At 42.4% G+C, this 16,931-nt stretch overlaps 1 protein-coding gene across 1 annotated transcript; it reads left to right on the top strand.

Annotated features, from left to right (window-relative positions):
- Positions 1–509: 509 nt before the first annotated feature.
- Positions 510–13,243, top strand: ANKRD33B (ankyrin repeat domain 33B; the record flags this gene model as incomplete). The annotated part of the gene is made up of 3 exons (XM_010174581.2): positions 510–639; positions 5,938–6,078; positions 12,234–13,243. Coding segments are annotated over 3 exons (1,122 nt in total), but the record flags the coding sequence as incomplete, so codon positions are not given.
- Between the last annotated feature and the right edge of the window lie 3,688 nt (positions 13,244–16,931).

Below are 16,931 nucleotides of genomic sequence, written 5' to 3'. Positions count from 1 at the left end.
ATTATTATAAAAAAAGGTCTTGTTCTAATGGGTAACCTGAAGTATTTAAAGATAGCAACAGGCAATATGAATGCAACTCTTGCCTACCGGTTCCCTTTCAGAGAACAAGTAGTTATTTTTCAGATAATTAATATTCAGATCATGTCCAGTTCATCTTGCCTTCTGGATTCATTTTATTGTACAATAAAACCTGATTTATTCTGATTTGGATATAAGAGTATATAGCCATATAAGCACAAGCCATTTATAAACAGTTATTTTCCAAGTAGCATAAGATGATACCTACTCTCTTAGGTATATCTGAGGAATACCAAATGTTACTCGCCAAAGGGCAGAGATAAAAAGCAGTGTTTTGGATCTGAACATTGTGCCTGGAGCTAATCACTAGTTATGCTGATACCTTTTCAGTTCTTCAGTCTGGGGGAAAAAAAAAAGGAGATTAGTATGCTTCCCCAGTTAACTTTTCTGCACCTAATAAACCTAACTTTCTCTTTATATTTTACTTACAGAATGGTCTTATCGTTGCCTGTTACCAAGGCTATGTGGATATTGTCATAGCCTTAGCACAATGCCCTCACCTTGATGTGAACTGGCAGGACAATGAAGGGAACACGGCACTAATTACAGCTGCACAGGCAGGTAAGGCTCTTTGTTTCACCTCTTGAATACTGAGTCTTAGGAGGAATGTGTGTCGTGGTTATTATTTTTTAAATTTTTTCAAAGCCCTAAAAAGAGAATAAATTATTCTGCGTAAAATAAACATGGCCAAGCCCACTCCTAATTAAGTTTGTCATTATTTTCTTTGAAATAATTAATCTATGGTAATATTTATTCAATGGATGAAGACAGAAAAGGCTATACATTTCTATTAGATGCCATTAACTATTTTAACTTAAAAATAATAATAAAAAAAATTACCCCAAGTGTGTAGTACTGTACTGCTTTATTTCTTTAAGCTTATTTTCCTATGTTTGCTCTGGCAAGCAACAAGTCAACATTGTGGTCATGTAACGTGCTGTCTTAGTGCTGGTAGCATCTCTTTTCTCATGCTTGTTGCAGCTACCTCAGTGGGTCTGTAGTAATTGCTGATTGTAGGAAAACGTATCGTCATCAAGAAGTATCTTAGCTGCTAAGATGTTCTTCAACCACTCCATAGTTAAAACTAAGAAACCCCCTATTTACATAGTCTCAGCAGGATTCAGTGTTTGCCAATGCTGCTTTTATAACAGACTGATTATATATTGACATCAACCATGTTAATACTGATGCAGACTGGAGCGAGAGCAGAGTTTATCCTCAGGTTTTCTTTTATCCAACCCAGCATGGTAATATTCAGTGAACAAACGTAACAGATCACAGAAATGTGCTTTAACCGTGCTTTAACCTTTAAGGGAAGCTGTCATTTTCTCTTGCAAGTGTTAACAAAGTGCTAAAGCATGTAAATCAGGAAAAATTTGACCAAGGAGGCCATCGCTTTGTAGTCTAAAAGCTGTTCCAAGGGCTGCCTGGCTCTGCATCCCTGGTTTCTTTTACTTCCCTCAAGCGTGTTCCTCAAAGGCAAACACTTTACAAGGAAATGCATACCTGGTCTTTATAATGTCTTCTCACTGAGGAAGAAAATGGGATATTCATGGAAGTTCGTGGGACATAGTACTCCCTCACAGACCCTGGCTGGCTGGAGGAAACAAATTTCCATCAGGCCAAATCAATGGACATGCCATGCCTAAAGATTGGAGCAGTTTGGTTTTGATGTTAATTTACTGATATACCCACTAGACATTTCCAGGTAGTACCTAACTTTGCTTTGTGTTGTAGCAAAAAGTGAACTCTGCTAAAGAAGTCGCTGTGAGATAGGTCTTGAATACTAGAAGAAAGAATTGTGAGCACAGTAGTCACTTTCATAGCAAAGTCATGAGTATAGTAGCTCTCCAAAGAAATTGGAGAAGTCTCTAAAACTCAAACCTACTTTTATTTATCTGCCCTAATATAATATTGGACTATAAAAGGTTTAACACGACTCCTTCCTGACCTTTATAACTCATGATAATGAGCTCAGAATTAATCCAGAGGGCTGACATTGACTTGACACTCTCTGCCAGTACTTGTTATAGATCCCCAAAGCAACTGGAAATTACTGTAGTCAGCAGAAGCTTATACAAACTCCTAACAACTTGAATGTTTTCCTCTGCCTATGATAATCCTGAGCTGCAGTGTTGACACCAGTTATTAATTCATTATCACAAGACACTGCTGTAGAGCTAATAGAGATTACTGTGAGGTTAACGTTGCAACTAGAGGAGCTATGGTGCAATGATGCTGCTTAATTATTGCTGTATGTTAAGTAGTAACACTAAGCAGTGTATTATAAAGAACTGAAAGCAAAGCTTATGCGAGCTTTCCTGTAGTGGAGGATTTATTTGTGGTTTTTGTTTTCTTTTTTTTTTTTTAACTCGAGGCCATGAAAATGACAATAATATTTTTGCAAAATAGATTCTTCCGAGAGATCACTGTTATTTGTACCACAAGTATGTGTGTCCCTGTGGAAAGTCTAACAGCAAATCCACGTTATTTCAGTTAATTGTAAGGTGATGCCAGAAGGTTTCAGAAAGTGCTGCCATTTTTGTTATGACCTGCTGACCAGGTGGGCCATCACGTATGGCCAGACCCTGAGGAAGAGCTGGATGGGAAAGAGGCAGTGGTCCTGAGGGGTCATTCCTTGTGTTCCAGAGGCTGCATCTGTAACACCAGGTACAGATGCTAAAGGAGACAACAGGGAGGCCTCTTTAATTTTGCTAGAGTTTAAAATCCACGCTTGCCTATGCTGTTTCCTGACTGCCCAGACACTATACTCAAATCCGAGCACCAGCTTGAATTAAATAGAATTATCTTAAAGACTTCTTAGAGTCTCAGAAGATAAGTGAATTCAGTTCCTCATATTGCTTTTGATAATTTAAGATTCTCATCCTTCAATGAAAGTGTGTAGAGCTGAGTTTTTTTGCATGGGCTGACCTGAGAAAGATGGAGGGATCAGTGGAAAGCAGTACTTTCTTAACAAGCTTATTAGTATAGAAAAATAATAACAAACATAGTGCTCTGCTTAGCGTGTAAATTTCAAGTTTGAAAATGGGTCTGTTCACTTGCTCTCACAATATTCCTTACAGAGGTGTGATCCCTTCTCAAAGAGAGCTCACCTTCCAGACCTGTAAATTTACAGCAGCCTACGGCAGGTGGTGATGCTGTTAAAGCAGAAGCAAAATCATTAAATGTCAGTACAAGGACAATGCAGAAAAAATGGGAGATTGATGCAGACAAGAGATTGAAATAAGTGTAAAGAAAGGAAGGAAGGAGAGTGGTTTAAAAAAAAAAAAAGGGAAAGGGAGGAAAATTACAGTAAGTTTTTATTCTCAGTTCTGCTGCTGGTGAAGACATCTGTAGACCAAACACAGGCTTTTTGCAGGTACAATTCAAAACTGTGATGTTATATGACACAGCATCTTCCTTACCATGCAGCTTATCCTTCTGCCTGTATCACACAGATTATTAGGTAATGTTGTCATCATTATGTGCACTTCCTCTGTGACAGCAATTAAGTGAATTAAGCTATTACAGACATCTGTGTTGATAATTAAATAAGACTCACAGAGTGAAGAAGTGTACCCTTAGCATGCCAGTTCTGCTAGAAGATAGATCTGTCTTACAAACAGCACGAGCTTGATACAAATTCAGTATCACCAAACTGGCTGAGACCAGGCTAAATTATTTTAGAGCTGAATACAGCATCCATAGCAGACTTTAAATCACGAAGGACTCACCTGGTTTACGGTTTACATACACAGTTCTAGTTTGCCCAGGCACAGGAGAACTGAAGCAAACTTTATGGCCTTAAATCAAAAGCATATGACAGGGTTTGAACAAAAACTTTGCAGCTTTGAGTTTTGCTTTGAATTTGATATCTGTTTGAACTAGAAATTTGAAGCAAACCTCAGAGGACAGAAGCTCCTGCAGATTAAAACTGAAGTGGTTTTCAGGAATCCCTGAGACACAAAGCTTCTGAGAATCATAAACCTCTTCATTTTCTTTGTTATTTTATTGCTGGAATTTTTTCTGTCTTGTTTGAGGCCATCTGTAGTCCCCTGAAGAGTTTTGGCTGAGCAAGGTCTTTCAGGATCGATTCTTAGGTTCATCCCAGATTTGCAAAACGTCTCTTCCTGCAGCTGTACTTTTGGCAAAAGGAAGAACAACTTTAGTAACATAATAACTGCTGAAAAATCTTCCATCTTACTATTTCTTCTTGTTTCAGTCCCTGTCTCTGGTTTCTGTGGTTAAAAAGCAGTATTTCAGCTGTTCCAAAACCTTAATGAAGACACACTGTACATCAGTGAAATAAAGCATGTCCTGCAAAACAATATGGGCACAAAGATTCTCCTGGTTGTAACTGATACACTGGTAGGATTTCAACTTATACCATAAAGTGAGTGAATCTGAAGCTTCTGTATTGAGTAAGCAGGACCAGGTCACTTGATCCTGCCCTGAACCCAGCTCACTTTTGCCTTGTTCAGCTTGTTGCAGTTCGCCATATCTTTATATTTCATTTACATCAGAGTGCGCAAGGTACAGGGAGCTCCTTATCTGGTTTTCTCTGACTCTGGCTTTGCTAAGCTGATATGCACTCTCTACATCTACTCAGGTTTCAGGAGAGTTATGCAGCAAGGTAGCAGAGTCCAGCAAATTCTAGGAGATAAAGAGTAGCACCTAGAAAACATCTTAAATTAATTGCTAAAGATTTTCTTAACTTGCTTTCCAAAGTGAATGCAGGACTGTGTTGGTACAGAGCGACTGCTGATGTAATCTGCACCAGATGTGACACTACAGACTTTTAAAATTGTCTTGTATGAATTATGATCTGCTTCAGTAACATTTCTAGATGAATTTGAATGACATGCATCACAGAATATTCAGCTGGACTGCAGAGTGAGATGAGAGAATATTTTTATAGCTCCTAGTAATTAAATTGTGATTGTTGCAGCTGCCTGACAGACTGCCTTATTTTATAAAGTGTCAAAGCATCAAAAAATGAATGACAAGTGAAGGGAAAACTGTTTTGAATGAGTCATAATGGAACTAGATATTTGTCTTGTTCTGTTAGTCCAGTTATAAAGACTTGATATTTTAATTGGTCTTCCAACCATTTAGCCAGAGATGTCTTCAGCTACTCATACGCCCTTGCTGACACCAGTTATCCTGGCTTACAAGGCACATGAATGGCAACACGTTTGCTTTTAGAAGCAGAACTTAAGTCATTTATTTTACTACCAAAACGGAACATCAGCCCTATTTTCCTATTGCTGGAGAGTAGACAAGTAGCTTTACACTGTCAGATGGAAAAATAAAAATGTGGGAGTCTACACAAAATATTCCTTTGTCATGTATCAGGCCTGGCATGGTTTGTTAGTATTATTGGCTGGAACTACTGCATGTAATCACTTTTTAATGAAGCATCATGATTGTACTGGTCAAATTTATGGGGGGGATGGAAAAAGCTGAACCTTTGCAGTCACCCTTCCATAAGTTGCAGGAATTCCCTTTGCAGTGCTGGTCATTGAGTCAAAATTGAGCCCCCTTGCAACCTCAGAGTCACCATCTCTGATCTTCAATTACTCCCTTACCTTGAATTGACTTTTCAGAGAGGAGAGCAATTTGAGAGAGGGTGGAAACCTAGGTTTCCAGACTCCCATCCCAACACTCTTATCACAGGTCAGTGCCACCTGACGCTAAGGCTGATGACTACAATGAGCAGAAAAGGATATGAGGAAAAGAGATCTCATTAATTGTCTTGTGTTTTTTCAGTTATCAAACCCTTAGGAGTAATTTTTGGTTTAAACTTGAGACAACATCTTAATTCTGTGACATATTTTCTGCTTTCTCATTTCTTTAAAGGGCACATAACCATTACAAACTATTTATTGAACTATTTTCCTGGGCTTGATATTGAGAAGAGGAATGCGTTTGGATTCACGGCACTGATGAAAGCTGCAATGCAGGGCCGAACTGAATGTGTGAAAGCCTTGATGTTGGCAGGTATGCAAAGTGCTTTGCTGCTTCTTCATCATCATCCAACTGTAAATACTAGATAGCCACAGGCAAAAACCAAGACAAAAATTGGCTCTTGGGGAGTTTATTCTGAGAGGTGTGGTGCAGCCTTTCCTGGAAAGGGGTGCAGCTTTTCAATAAATTGCAGACAAGGCGTTGAAGCCACATGCTGCAGGTGGAGGAGCACTCAGTTTGCCTGTGGAAACTAAACTGGGAGCTCTGCAAGAGCTCAAAGGGTGAGATTTGTTGTCCCCAGGAGAGGTCGGGGAGTGTGAGCATTGAAATTTGGACAAGGAGATAATGAAGTTCATGACACTGCTGGGGAAGACATGTGGGTCTGTTGCTGCCAGCTGCTGCAGATGTGATGGTGCAGGGGCGGGTGATAGTGGTGGGACCGTGGGACTCTGAAGCTTGACTGCTCCCTCCAGCTGGGTCAGGGATTGGAGAGCTTTGGCGGCTCTGGCTCCTATCAGGAGAGTTGGGTGTAGAATTCATTGGTGGGAAATTTCACAACATAGGAAACAACCTCCCTTTCAAACCCCTCTACAGACCTGAGTTGGGTCTCCGGGTTTATGGGCAACAGAGCACCAGCAGGTCTGTACCTGCTGCAAGGAGGGAGTCATGGCACAGAGAGTGAGCAGGTCTGTCTCTGCCCACCTGCCTCTCTTCACATCTGAGAACAGGAAACGTTTCTTGCTATTGGCCCTTGGCTGCCGTTGGCCCTTGGCTGCCGTTGAATTTCCAGCCGTATGCACTGCAAGGTGAAGGGATTCTGGAGAGGAAACTTGGAAGGGCAACAACAGCCCCTACAGGAGCCATCCCAGCATACAACACCTCTTAGCCACAATGTTGTATTTTTGTATTATATTAAGTAATTGGCATATAAATTATTAACTAATAATTAATTAGTCTTTGTTAGTATTTATTATTGTATTACAGTTGGAGATATTTGACACAAATCTGATATTACAGAAAAGGTAATAGATTGCATGTGAATATTGTTACTGTCTAGACTGAGAATCCTACAGCTTAATTTCATCAAGAGACATCTTGAATAAGTAGTTCATTTCAGCCATTTTGCTGTCACAAAAGTCTAATTCCTCATAATCTGTATATTTTAAGTTGCAGGCATTTATCAAGCATAGTGATATTACATTCATCCATTTTCATAATATCCAGTTCCTAGATGTTGACTTGACATACAAAATGTTTGGATGATGTGGTAACTGCCATGTTATTTTCTGCAAGGTTCTGTAGCCTCTTATACTGGAATCGAGGTTTTCGAATCAGATAATTCATTTTGGAGTTAATTTTTTATGAAACAAAATTTAAAAATTACTGTCAGAGCTGGAGTACTGCTAGACACAGATGCACTTTCTGGACTAATATGTGTTTTGTGCAGATGCTCATTCAGAATTTTCCAGTGCCCATTACAAATTATTACTTAAAGTGAAACTTCAATCCCAAGACCTTATGACTTGTCAGATTGACCTTACAGTGTCATGGCTTTCTGTTATTATCACTGGAGGTCTGATGGAAGCTTGTTCTTTCTGTTTTGGTCACTAGAAACTATTTGACAACCTTTTCATCCATTCCTTGTTACTATACTTCTCATACAAAAATATCGATATCAAAGTCCAATATGTGGTTGCTGCCTCTGGCATCTGAATAGCCACCTTCTTGTTTTCATGTCCATTGGCTAAAGATGTGCAGAGTTAATATACTCTGAGTTTCTAACCAGCAGCTTATATACATGTTTTGGTGAGTATTTTGCAGGTTCTCACATTTTCAACTCGAAATAGGGGCCACAGAGGAAGTGTGGTAAATTGCCTGCTCTGGTAAATTTAGCACTGTACGGTCTGGTGAAATGTAGGGAGGGAGTGAGCTGCTCATTCAGAATGGATTTAGAAGTATTTTGGGGCTTAAGAGTGATGATAATAAAGTGCTAGTTTGCTGAAGAAGGTGAAAGAAATTGTTCTTAAAAGATTTGGTGAAAAAATCAATTTCACAAATAAACCAGCAAAATTCTATGTTAAAACTTAAGAATGCATGGAAATATAGGGGGAAAAACAACTATAGTCAGGTGTTAGTCTCCTTGCATTGTCTCTGACTTTTGTACAGTTACAAAGCAGGTATGTGTCTTTAAAAAAGAGTTACAGCCAGGACGTTTTTAAACCCAATATCTGTTTAGTGGCCTGGGTAAGACATCTGTTGATGGGAACCTACTTATGGCATTGCAGGAGGTCAGTAAAGGAAAATAACTCACCTTCCTAGCCACCTGAGCAGGGATTTAAGAGTCAGATGTGGAAGAGATGATGGCAACGTGTGACAGATGGTTGGAGCTGGATTGTCAAAGTAGCTGCTCTTTCCAAAATTTGAGTTCCTGGAGGGTGGCCAAGGTCAATCAGTACAAGATTAAGGCACTCTGAGACACTTGGCCATAATGTTTGCTCTTTTGAAATGAGTCTTTGGAACATGTGAATTTGCTCTTGGTGAGTGCACAGCGAGTACAAGGGGAACCCAGTCGCTCCTCGGCAGTTTGTCACAGGCTGCTGCGCTGCCAGGAGCGAGCTGCTGCCAGCATTCAGCAAGCGAGCCAGCCCCAGCGCGAGCACAGAAATGCCCGTCGTAATTCACGTCTCAAGCCCCATTGTAATCTCCAGTGTCAACTCAGTGCTGCTTCAGTAAAGTCATTGGAGCGGCTGTGGCTTTAAATACTGTGTATAAAACAGCTCAGTAAGATGCCTGAGCTCTTTCACTCCCTGTCTTTAAACTCGGGTTGTCAGTTTTGCATCCCAAGGGACATGAAACCTTCTTAATCAAATAGGATATTGATATCTTCAAGGGGCACATGTATTCAAACTAGTTGCACTGAAAATTATCTTCAGGGCAACTTTTGTAGTAAAATCAAGGCAAGTGGCAGATGCAGTTTTCCTAGAAGAAAACCTGTAGGCTCTACTTACACTGAAATGACAATGAGTTCAGTAAGACTGCTATCGCATTTAGAAAGGGACATGACTATTCATGTCTCTTCCAGATGAGACATTCTGCTGAATGACAAGTTTGTTCAGAAATGTCTTCTGATTTGTACAGAAAATCAATACCACTAGAATAAATCAGACCTTAGAAGAGATTCTGTGATAGGAGGTACAAAGTCAGCATTGATTTCTGTTGGAAGATCAGGATTTCAATACTCTGTAGTATCGTTTCCTGAGATAAAATTTCCGAAAGACATGGGGACACATCTGTCAGGCAGCAGCAGGAGTGGGCTTCTCCTCCAAGGGAGGAGAACCAAGGGTGACAGCAAGGCACAGAGAGGCACTAGCCTCATCAACAAGGGTGCTTTATGAAGAAACGGAGTGGGGCTGGTGGCAATAACCAGGATCAGCCATTACTGCAGAGATTGCCAGGGTAAGTCCATGGTGACAAAGCAAGTCCAGGGAGGCAAGGTAGGTCTGAGGTCAAACAAGAAATTAAGTCTGTGGGTCAGGGTCCAAATCAGCAAGGCACATGGCCAGGCACAGGCACAGCACAGGCATAGCTGCAACATACCTCAGGCAAGGACCAGAGCTGAGCATCTGAGCTTCAATGCAGCCCCCAAGCAAAGGTGGAGAGCCCCCAGTGAGCACTTTCTCACACAGCTCTTTTTGCACAAGTCTGATCCAAGGTCCCGCAGCTGCGCTGTATCAGAGCTGGCATGTCTTTTTCTTTAATGTAATGGTAAGCAAGTGTCTGTATCTCTTGCTTGTTTACAAGCAGAGTATACTGTTCATTAAAATTTATGGAGAGATTCAGGGGTAGGAAGTTTAGGTAGGTTGGTTCAAAAACAGGCTAGTGGTGCAGGAGGACACGTCTTTGTTCCTCCCCTCACTGGTTTGTATCTTCTGCAGTCATGAACTTCTGATCACTTTCCCCATGTGCTTATTTTCCCTCTGTTTCCCTGTAATGACAAAACATCCTTTGTGAGGAAGGTTATACTGGAGCAAACGGCTTCCTGGGTGCTATTCCTGATATCTGGTTCCCCTCGTGCTAGTTTGAAATTCTGTTACCAAGATAATCCACCCTGCAAAAATAATTTATCATTGTGTTCTCTTGCCTTTTCTTCAGGGCTCAGTCTCTGGACATTTATATCTTCCAAAGCAATGGGACAGAATGTCTTTTCTTTTGTGGCAAGACCTATGTAGGTCAGTTTTGTGTTGGTGGTTTGAAAATGGTGCTTCAGCTGTTAGAGAAGCCTTTCAAGAAGTCAAACATTGTAGTCTGTTCGTATCCCAGCTTAAAACTTTTTTCAAGAAACTCAAAAATTATCTACAGGGCCAGAGATACATGCAAACCACAAGTGAATGTTAAAGAGCTCAGTTATGCTGAAAGCAGCTGGGCAAAGTGCCCATGCCCGTCCCACAGAAAGTGCTGTGGATCTGCTGAACAAAGTTGACTTTCTGAGGCAAAACACCCTCTGAGACCAGTTGGTTTAAAGGCAGAATATAAAACAAAGGATTTGCAGCTTAAGAACATAACTGCCTGAAACCAGAGGATATTCACTCATTCTTCTGTTGGTGTCATTCATTCACCCATATACTCTAAAACACCAAGATGCATGTGCCCAAGTGGCATGTCCCGGATCAGTTGGGTGCGATGCAGAGGACGTGATGCTGGCTGTCCAGTCCTCATCATATCTCCGAGATTATTTTTGACTGGCAGCAGCAGGCTAGTTTTTGGTCAGATTTTTTGTACCCTTTAGCAGTCACCAGCTATACTGTGTTGGTCCTTTGCAACAGTCTTGCTGACTTTAGCTGCCCAAAACACTTGTTGCTGCTCCTTGTTCTGCAGCAATTCTTCCAAAGGTGCTGTCAGTATTGAGCTTCCCCTGCCCTGTACAGAGCGATTCCGTGTGAGCAGCACTAGGCACATGCCATCCTCATTGACAAATGACCATGCTCTACCCCAGTACCAGGACTGAGAGGACTTCCCTGGCATTTTCTGGTTGCCAGGGAATGTGGCAGCATTGGATATAGTACTACAGAAGTTGTAAAGGACAGAGACTAGGATGCTTCCTCTTGTATCTGCTCTTCAGGCAGCCAGGTGCCCTGGAGGAGATGCACCTGAAAGCAAAAGACAAGGGCAGAAGCCCACGTGAGGAGGCTTATAGGAACACAGAGATATCAAAAGGAAAAGGATGCAGAAATAGATGAGGAGAAATAATGGTGATAGGGACAGATGTCAGAATTAGATGGATAAATTGGGAATGGGAGGCTGAAAGATAATATCCACTAGAAATCTTTTTCTTCCAGGAATTAATACTGCACTTCAAATGCCTAAGCCTCTGCTGTCTAACATCTGTCCCAGTCGCCTCTCACGGCTGCTCCTCTTGGTGACAGTAGCATGTTTTTGCTAATGATTACTTAATTTCCTCAGGGGTGGTAATCTAAGGTAGATGAGAACTGCTGTTCTGGGCTCTCACTTAAGGTCCATCTCGCCCCTTATCCACTCTCTGACATGTATGGAAACTTTCCTTATATTTAATCACCCTTGTCATCATCCTCTCAACTTTCCCTAATTCTACAGTGTCCTTTCAGAGATAAGAGAACGTGAATTGTACACCCAGTGTTTTCTCTCTTTCTCATTTTTTTTAAACACTTTTCTACAAATTCCGTGTATTTTATGTGCTATTTTGGCCTCTAGGGAGCACTGAGTTGATATTTTCATGGAACTTGTGATTATTAGCCCAAGATCTCTCTTCTGAAATAATGGGCTGCAAAGCCCAGTATTCTATATGGGAAAGGTTTTTGTGTGCAGCATTGTTTCTTTCTGTGTTGATCACTCTTTTCTTACGAGCCTGAGTGAATGGATTTTAAAATGGCAGGCAACATTCAATGCAATTGAAATTCATTATTCATTCTTCGCATTGTTTTAAGATAATTTCATATATACAGCCTTAATTTATTTTATTATTTTTTTTGATAAATCAGAAGTTCAGGAAGTCAGAAGCCCTGATCTCTCCTTATTGCATTTTATTTTGATACAAATACTCTAGTACATCATATATGACGTTTTCTTGCAGGGACCTGCCTGATTCAACTCTGATCATAGCAACAAAAGTGTGGGTAGTTTCATTAACACTAATTGTTTTTCTTTTCTTTGAGGGGCAAATATTCACGCGACTGACCCAAGCCGTGAAATGACACCATGGGAATGGGCTTGTTACACGGGAAGATCAGAATCTGTCTTCATCATGCGAAAGCTGATGGACAGGCCATGCCCAGAACAGTTTTGTGATCAATATAAACCAGAATGGCCAAAGATGAAGGAACTTCTTGCCAAGGCTGCAGAGCCAAAAAGTTGTTTGCAGAGGGTTTCTGAGTGCTTAAGGGAAGCTGTCTCATTCCGGTCGTACTATGACCCAGAAGAAGACGGGGTCCTCGATCACATGGTGAAGGTGACAACAAGCTTGAGCAGTCCTTTCATTGCTCTGTCGTGCCGGACGGTGTGCCCAGGCAGCCCGCCTTGTGTGGGGAAACGCAGACTGGCTGTGCAAGAAATCCTTAGGAAGCAGAGAGCTGAGGATATCCGATCTCATGACAAAGACCATGTTAGCAGCTATGAGAAGCTATTTCAGAACTCCAAAATCACACTGATCCCCAAGAAGAAGGACCGGCGAGCCAGCCTGCAGCCTGCCAGCCTCAGTGTCTCCCAGATGAACACGGTAGCCAGCAGGAAAGCAAGCCTCCTGCCCCTCCACCTGCTCAGGCGGAGCAGTGTCAGGCCAGGATTTGTCATCCCCAAAGTCCGTATCAGCAAGGCTCCTCCACCCACCTACGAGCCAGAAAACGTGAGAAGGAGGAGCAGTGCCAAGGACGACCCCTATTTGCAGATCCCCAAATGGAGATACAAGGAGATAAAAGAGGAGCGGAAGAAGGCAGAGGAACTGGAGAAGAAAAGAGCAGCAGAGGCTCAAAGGCAGAGGCAGGTGTCTCCTGCCAGATGCAGGACCTGATTCAAAGGCAGTTGCTTAGAAGGTTTTAGAGGCGTTAGTCTTGTTATCTGAGCAAGATAACAGACTGCATGCCTTCGTGCATGCCCACTGCTCGTGGAGCTGGAATACAGAAGAATGGCCTTTAAGGTGCAGAAACAGGGCAAGGGCTATGCCACAGTGTGTCTGCTGGTGGAGCAGGAAGGTATTTTGAGTTGGAAGACTTACTAAGTTTACCTGTCTGCTGTTTTAAGTGGTGCAGTCCTTTTGTGGTTTCCAGTTCCAGGTGAATGACTGAGAAACAGCTTGAAAAACATGTGTGTGAAAGGACCATATTTTGTGTTTGTTCATTTCGTAATGGACAAAATTAAGGAGTTGTGCTTTTGATACTAGACATTCCTCCCTCTCCTTGCTTAAGTAGACATATTGCAAGGTTTTATAGTAATTATGAAAAGTTTAACATGTACCACAGTGCTGGTGGGCAGTGAAAATCCAGGTCTACAATTGTTTTGAATATACTAAGCCCTTTATTTTCATTCCAGTAATCGAAGTTTAAGACAGGATAGGTATTAAACTGTACAGTTCTATACAGTCTGTATGGCTGCAGTTCTTAATGCTATTGTTTGTTCTGTTGAATGTAAAAAGGGCTACATATTCAATATTTCTGTAGTTGAGGTATTCACATTCTCTGCAGGTATAAATCAGGGGCAGGGACTGATTTCTTTGGAGCAACAGAGAAGCTGAGCTAATTTTTGAATGCCACTGTTACCTAAGATATGCCTCCCCCATTAAGTTTCCCTGTATCAGCTATCTGTTGTCTCCTCTTTAGTCTCAGGGATTTTTTTGTCATTGAGTTTAACTGTGAAATACAGGAGATGGTGAGCCATAGGTGGGCTTTTTTTAGGTTGATATTTAAGTTCCTGTTAAAAAATCCCGCTGGCTTTACTGTGAGCCTTTCCATATTATAGCCAGGAGAGGATAATTATGCAGCTTCCAGAAGTTCAAGCAATTTTCCCAGGTATCAAATCCAGCCATTTGCTATGAACATCCAGTCAGGGATGCAGTATCAGGCAGCTTGGCCGCTAACATTTGGAAACTGTGGCCAGGTGCCATGTGAGCTTTGGCACTACGCCTTTTGGTGCCCGGAAAGGGCAGCACCTCACCCCTCTTTGTCAACGCTGGGAGAAAACCTTCCCTGGTACATGAGTGCATCTCAAAGTGGGAGTTCCCACAGGTTGCTGCAGGTTCTTGTGGTCTTCATTCGGTTTTACCAGCAGTCAGTCTGAATGGTATGCCAAAACTCTGGCAAATTCCAATAAGGAAGGGCTGGAAACCTGCTGCTTGCTGAGGAAAGACCACGTTCATAAAAGTAGAGGTCAAACGCAAACAGCAAGTCATACAGCACTTGCTCAGGCTGTGTTTTTGTTCAGGCTTTGCTCCCATTTGAAATGAAATGTGCTGTGGTGTGTTCTCCCGATGATGTTGCTCTGCTGGAGCTCAGGCAGACCCAGCTGCTCCTGTCACCAGCTTCTCCCTTCAATTAAAGAGAGGGAAAACTTTTACATCCTTTACTCCCACAGCACAAAGGCTGGCCACAGTCTCACTGAACTTAAAATTAAACCATGTGTGTCATGGGAGAAATAAATTCAGTTGACTGAAAACCAGTGTGCAGATTGGTATTGGTATTGCTAGCTAGCATCTGTGGGGTCAGGGCTCGACAGAGGTTATGGCAGACGTGTGAAATGGGTTTTCTACACAGCCTGTTCTTTGTACCTCTGGCTGGAGTAGCTGTGCTGGCTAGACTGCATTGCCAGGTAGCCTCCCAGGTCAGAGTGGAAGAAATATACATCCTGCTAATAAACCACCCCAGCCCTGAGAATACAAAGAAGATTTTAGCCTGACAGTGCATCTGTGCTGTCCAATTTCTAGGCACTAATTTTGTGATGGATTTGGTGTGAAAAGAATATAAGCTGAACTTATTTCTTTGGAGAGTAGAAAGACAATCTTTTAGCTGTCTGTGGCAAAGACATCAGGATGGATTTTGAATTGGTACACTAGACTGAATGATTTAACTATTAATTTTTGTTTACTGCCAGCCCAGCGTACTGAAGATTTAGCATTTGGATTCAGTATCTGAAAAGCAACCTGTGCTGCAGGTGAACACTGGAATTCACACTCATGGTATCGCTTGCAGGAGGTGTGCAACTGACAGGTGCTCTCAGGGATTAACGTACAGTGTGTTAGAATTAGGGGCTGAAAACAAAGCCTGTTTTATAACCCTTTGTACTTTACTGTGTATATGTGTATAAATCTGTGTTATTTCCATTAAAAGAGGCACAAGCTGTTTAACTTATTTGGTGACCTTTTTCTTCAGAATGGTTTGGGGATTCTGGTTTTCACTTTTTAGTAGATCGAAGCCACCCACTTCCACCAATGGATCAGCACCATCTGAAAAAGTGGTTTCCCTGGAAGGAGCTATTTTGGGCTAACTTCCACTCCTTGTGACTTTTTTGCTATGAGTAAAAGAAAACCACTACAACTGTCCCAACATCGGGCTTTGGCTGGTCATCTTGGTGTAAAGAGAAGCCATTGCTTCAATGACCTGCAGCCACATTGCTCTGCTGCAAGCAGGCAGTCCCCTGGCATCACTGCAGGCAGCGTGGCTGCATTTTGTGCATCTGTAAAGCCTGGCACTTGCTAGATTGGAAAGTGCAGGCACAGGTCTCTGTCTCCTCATTGCCTTCCTCCCTTGCTGCCTCACTGCCCCCCCGGCTGTGGCAACCCCCTCTTCATCACTGTCCTCACCCAAAGTGCTGCACCTTTCACTTGCTTTTTTATTGTCTGTCTGAAAGATATGAAGGTTGCAATGAGCATCTCCTGCAAAACATCCTTCTGGAAACCTGTAGCAAGCAGAGCATAGCAGGGGAGGAGGCATGCCTGGCTCTCCTCCAGCCATCCATCCCCTTGAGCTGCTGCCGCCAAGAAGGATTTGATTTCTGTTGGTTATCAGCACAAATAGAGTAGTTTGGTTTGTGTATTGTTGGTTGGTTTGGGTTTTTTTCCCCTCAAGAGACCTGTAACTGTGAAAAGCCAAGCAATACTGGCTGTACATCAAATCGCTCCCGGTCGCTCAAGCAGGACAATTTACCTCCTAAGAAAGGTGTGCGAGCCCTTGGCATCACCTCCTGGCTGCTGGAGCCTCTGAGGGAACGCGGAGGTGCTGCTGCAGGAGGAGGGGAGGGGGATACCGATTCCTAGAGCAGAAGATTTTCTACCTGCCTTCAAGGCCAGGCTGCAGTCTGGCACGTTAGTGGGAACGAGCGCTGAGTGCTGTCAGTGAAAGTGGAGCATGGGCCATGCCCGCCTTCAGAGCCACTGCTTGCCCAGCACACTGGGAGCTTTGGCGTGACGGCCAGCCCCTCACCAGCTGGTGCTCGCTCCTCAGAACACCCCGAGCCCGATGGGCTGACTTACTTCTGCAGTAAGCAACAGGGATTTGATATAGTGATGGTGGAAAGGGAAATCCCAAGCGCTTCTCTAAAATGACACTGTGCTGTCGTCCCTGGAGAGCAATGATGTCACAAGGAAGACATCATCGACCCCATGGAAGGTTTTTCAGGTGGGAACACGGAATTACATGTAATTAGGTCCTCATGTCACTAGGTATTATTCATTTGGGGTTTTTTATGCCAATGAAAACTGTTTCTTAAGCCTTGACAAAAATCCTCACTGAGCCTCTTCCTTTAATGCCTTTTTCTTCATAGTCCTGAATGCTTGTGCTGTACTGCTAAGGGACAGATATTAGAGCAGCTGGTAAAAAACCCACCTTGACCAGAAAAATGGCATACAGATGCACAACAGTCTTTGAGGG

Source organism: Antrostomus carolinensis, unplaced genomic scaffold, assembly GCF_000700745.2.
Source record: "Antrostomus carolinensis isolate BGI_N321 unplaced genomic scaffold, ASM70074v2 scaffold25438, whole genome shotgun sequence".
Taxonomy (NCBI): domain Eukaryota; kingdom Metazoa; phylum Chordata; class Aves; order Caprimulgiformes; family Caprimulgidae; genus Antrostomus; species Antrostomus carolinensis.
This window is presented reverse-complemented; position numbering and strand designations above follow the sequence as displayed.